Source organism: Lucilia cuprina, chromosome 5 (genome assembly GCF_022045245.1).
Source record: "Lucilia cuprina isolate Lc7/37 chromosome 5, ASM2204524v1, whole genome shotgun sequence".
Taxonomy (NCBI): domain Eukaryota; kingdom Metazoa; phylum Arthropoda; class Insecta; order Diptera; family Calliphoridae; genus Lucilia; species Lucilia cuprina.
The window spans coordinates 62,354,138-62,358,556 of NC_060953.1; the positions used below are offsets into that span (position 1 = coordinate 62,354,138).

Sequence of the window (4,419 nt, forward strand, 5' to 3'; positions counted from 1 at the left end):
TAAATGAATTTTAGTCGAAAACAAATTCTTTAAAAAGAAATAATAAAAAGAAATGTCTGTTTATAAATCTTTTATAAAAGGTAATCTATTGATAGAGCTTTATGTAAAATTGTCTATTAAAAAAGCTTGTTAATTGAAGTTTTTATAAAAATCTTCTATAAAAAGAGCTTTTATCTAGTATTTTTTTTTTCATAAAATCTTTTATCTTTAATAGAAAGAACTGTTATCGATAATTTAATATAAAAAAGCTTCAATCGAGATTTATCAAAAAAGAAAAATATCTGAAACTTTCTTTAAAAAAAGCTTTTTTTGAAAATATCAATATTGGATAGAAAAAGTTTATTCTTAAAATTTGCTTAAACTTTCATGAGGCGTATGTATGTATATGTTAATTGAACGCTAAAATCTATCTAGAACTCTTCCGCGATTAAAGATTTCAAACTGAAATTAATCTTCTGAACCAATGAAATGATCGTAAACAAAAGATAAGTTAGAACGAACAAAAAATAAGTAGAATTAATTAAAGAAAATATTAAAAGGCAAAGTGTGTACATTAATCACTTTAATCTATTACAATTTAACAATATTTAATTTATTAATAAACAACAATAACAGTAATAAAAAACAATTAAACAAAAAACACAATAATTAATTTAAAGGTCGAGCCTGTTGTACATGTCATACCGTGATATTCTCAATCTAAAATCTCAAATTCTGCTCATCTTATTTTGCGACTTAAATACATATATAAAATTTATAAAATCTAAAACACCAACTCAAAACATCAGGGTTCACTTGTTAAAAGTGAATAAATTCTGTATTCAGTCTGAGCATAATTCTCAAAGTGTAAACAACAAAACGTGCCCGTCTTAAATACTCATAACAAATTTGTATTATTTTTTTACATTATTTCAACAAAAAATGGGTTGGTATTTCTTGTTTATGTTTGTAGATTTTTTTTAAATAAAATTTAAAGTGTCTGCATGTTTGAAATTTTATAAAAAAAAAAAACTATTTACCTTGATTTGATTTCAGCAAATAAAACAATTTTTATTACATTGTGCGCCTTAAGCCTGATTGCGTTGACCTTGGCAGCTGGTGGTAAGTAAATTTTAATGTTGCGATTTATTAAATGAATTTTTTACATAATTTTGTTTGTTTTTCTTTTCAGATTGTCCTTCATCGACTAAAGTTCAAACTTGTACTCCAAAATGTTTACATGATAGCGAATGTAGTGCCATAGGTGGTAAATGTTGTCCTAATTTATGCAATGGCCGCTCATGTGTCCAACCTAATCTTTTGTCTAATGCCGGCAGTCGTGATACTTCTCCTTTTAGTAAAAATTGTAAGTATAAAGCTTTAAGTAAATGGAAAATGTCATTCATGATGGAAAACTTTTATAAAATAGAGCTTTTATCGAAAATTTCTATTCGTGTCAGAAGAGATATCATTGAAAATTTTCTATAAGAAAAATTTTATCAAAAAAGTTCAATAGGCAATGAGTGACGTTATATATTCTATAAAAAATGTGTTTTTTTTAGAAATTTTTCTATAAAAGAATGTATAAGAAATTTTTTATAAAAGGAGCTTTTATCGAAATTGAAATTGTTCGTAAAAAGTGCTTTTTATCTTTTATAAAAATCTTTTATAAAAAAGAGCCTTTTTCAAAATTATTTTTTTTTTTTTTATAAAAAGAGCTTTTTATCGGAAATTTTCTATTATTTCTAAAAAAGAAGATTTTATCAAAAATTGTCTACAAAATAATGTTAATCTAAGATTTTCTATAAAAAGAACTTTTGTCAGATCTATGAAGAGTTTTAATCGAGAATTATTTTTAATTGGAAATTTTATAAAAAAAAGAGCTTAAACTATAAGTTTTACCATGAAAAAGATATTTTATCACAATTTTCCCACAAAAAGAGCTTTTATCAAAAAAAATTGAAACTTTCTCTTAAAAGAGCTTTTTTTGCAATTGAAAATTGCTTTTTAAGAGCTTTTTATCTTTTATGAAAACTTTCTATAAAAAAGAGCTTTCTAAAAATTGATTTTTTTATAAAATTGGAAATTTTCTATTATTTGGGGTTTTATGTAAACCGAGAGATAGCTTTTATCGATTATTTTCTATATATAGAGTTTTTATGAAATATTTTCTAAAATATTTTATCTTTTTTATTTAAAATTGCTTTTATCGAAAAAGAAAAGAACTTTTGTGAATATTTGGTTTTATTGAAAGAGTTTCATAACTAAAGCTTTTATTATAATGTATAAAAAGAGCTTTCATTGAATATTTATTAGGGTTCTATAGTTGAAACGAAAAGTCGACTTTTCGACTTTATATGTAAAGACTATTTTAGAGTTTTTGACTTTTTTCCACTTTTTAAATTTTTCAACTATTTTTGACTTTTTTTACTATTTTCGAGTTTTTGACTTTTTCCGACTTTTCTACTTACGACTTTTTGACTATTTTCATCTATTTCCGACTATGTTTTTACTTTTTTCGAGTTTTTCCGACTATTTTGACTTTTTTAAAATTTTCGACTATTTTTTTTACTTTTTTCTACTATTTTCATTTTTTTCGACTATGATTTTACTTGTTACGAGTTTTTCCGACTATTTTTCTACTATTTTTAAGTTTTTGACTTTTTCCGACTTGTCGATTTTTTTCGACTTTTATATTCGAAATCGACTTTTCGACTATTTTCATTGACTATAGTCGAGTTATCGACTTTTTTGGAACAAAATAGTCAACTTCGACTTTTCCACTTTTTTCGACAAAAAATCGATTGTTCGATTATTCGAAAGTCGATTTATAGAACCCTATAATAAGTGTTCCTCGATAACATTTTCTCTGACAGAATTTTTTTTATTTTTCATTTTACAGCTGGTTCCAGTGGTTCTTATTGTGGTAATGTCAAGTGTAGCGCATTTGAAAAGTGTGAAAGTGATCGTTCTACCAAGAGACCCAAATGTGTACGTGCTTAAGTTCTAAACGTTTAATAAACAAAAACAAATCCTCTATATACTTGCTTATTATTTGTCAATAAAGTTTAAAACCAGTTTTTTATTCAAATTTAAATCGTTTTCAAAAAATTAGTCTAAAGTTAATGGTAAGTAGTAGCACCCACGATGACGTGCACGTTAACATATGATAATTTTGTTTTTAACAAAATTTGAATTTCTAGTTTAAATTGGGCAAGGGAAAATGTCATTTTCGTAAAATATTATGAAACATATTTATTGATAAACAAAATTTAATTTCAATATTTAATGTCATACCTGAAGCGCCTATTTCTAATTGTGTAGTTTACATATTTATAAATTAAACGTATTTATTTGATATTTCTATACGTACAGACATGTACATGTGCATATGTATATAACTTAATTGAATATTCCTGATAACCTGCAGACAACAATAAAAAAACGGTTAAGGTGTTTGATGAAAAACACAACAGCAAAACAATCTTTCAATTATGCAATATTACATATGCAACAACAAACAATAAAATAAAAAAACACATCCTTACATTCAATTGATACATGTTTCAAGTACTTTTTCAAACTGTATACTATCCTACATCTATCCCTAGAATGCCATGTTTTGATTTTCTTTTAAAAAAGTTCAGAAAATGTTTGATATCTTCAACATTTTCTCAATAAATTGCAAGCTGTATAAAGCTGCTTCATGAAAGAGCTTTTATAGAAGTTTCTTTAATAAAGAAATTTTGTCGAACATTTTCTATATAAAAGATCTTTTATGGAGCACTTTTTATTAAAAAAAACTTTTATCAAAAATATTCTCTAAATAAGCTTTACCAACAAAAATAGCTTTAATTAAAAATTTACTATAAAAAGAACTTTTATCGAAATTTATACAAAAAAGAGCTTATATTGAAATTTATATAAAACAGAGCTTTTATCAAAAAACGTATATTAAAAAGTGCTGTTATCTAAATTTTTATGAAAATTTTCGAAAAATTCTCTTTTTATAAAAAATTTTCGAATAAATTCACTTTTTATCGAAAAATTTTACTTTTTATAGAAAAATGTTCCCTTTTTATGGGAAAATGTTCAGTATTTTTTATAAAAACGAACGTTTATCGAAATATTTTTATAAAAATAATAAAAAATTTTAATAATGTTTTTATTTAAAATTTTCCATAAAAGAGCTTTTAACGAAAATATTTGAAAAAAGGTTTTACCGAAAATCTTCTATAAAAAAAGCTCTTATCAAAAATGTCTATAAAAAAAAAGTTTTTTTTTAAATATTTAAATAAAAAACGTTTTATCGAAAATCTTCTATAAAAAAGCTCTTATCAAAAATTTCTATAAAAAGAAGCTTTTTTAAAAATATTCTATAAAAAATAGCTTTTTCAAAAGTTGGGTATAAAAGTGCTTTTAAATTTGTTTTTATAGGGA

The 4,419-nt window shown here is 23.7% G+C and overlaps 1 protein-coding gene across 1 annotated transcript; it reads left to right on the forward strand.

The window, feature by feature from the left end:
• The first annotated feature begins 770 nt into the window (after positions 1 to 770).
• LOC111680495 (WAP, Kazal, immunoglobulin, Kunitz and NTR domain-containing protein 2) lies at positions 771 to 3,070 on the forward strand. Its single transcript, XM_023442148.2, has 4 exons — positions 771 to 925; positions 1,036 to 1,101; positions 1,172 to 1,345; positions 2,882 to 3,070. The coding sequence occupies exons 1-4, from the start codon at positions 922 to 924 to the stop codon at positions 2,980 to 2,982; spliced, it is 345 nt and encodes a 114-aa protein (XP_023297916.1). The 5' UTR covers positions 771 to 921; the 3' UTR covers positions 2,983 to 3,070.
• The last annotated feature ends 1,349 nt before the right edge of the window (positions 3,071 to 4,419 follow it).

Coding starts and splice junctions, on each gene's coding strand:
- LOC111680495 (XM_023442148.2), top strand. Junction 1,102..1,171: donor GTTGACCTTGGCAGCTGGTG/GTAAGTAAATTT, acceptor TTTTCTTTTCAG/ATTGTCCTTCATCGACTAAA. Junction 1,346..2,881: donor TTCTCCTTTTAGTAAAAATT/GTAAGTATAAAG, acceptor TTCATTTTACAG/CTGGTTCCAGTGGTTCTTAT.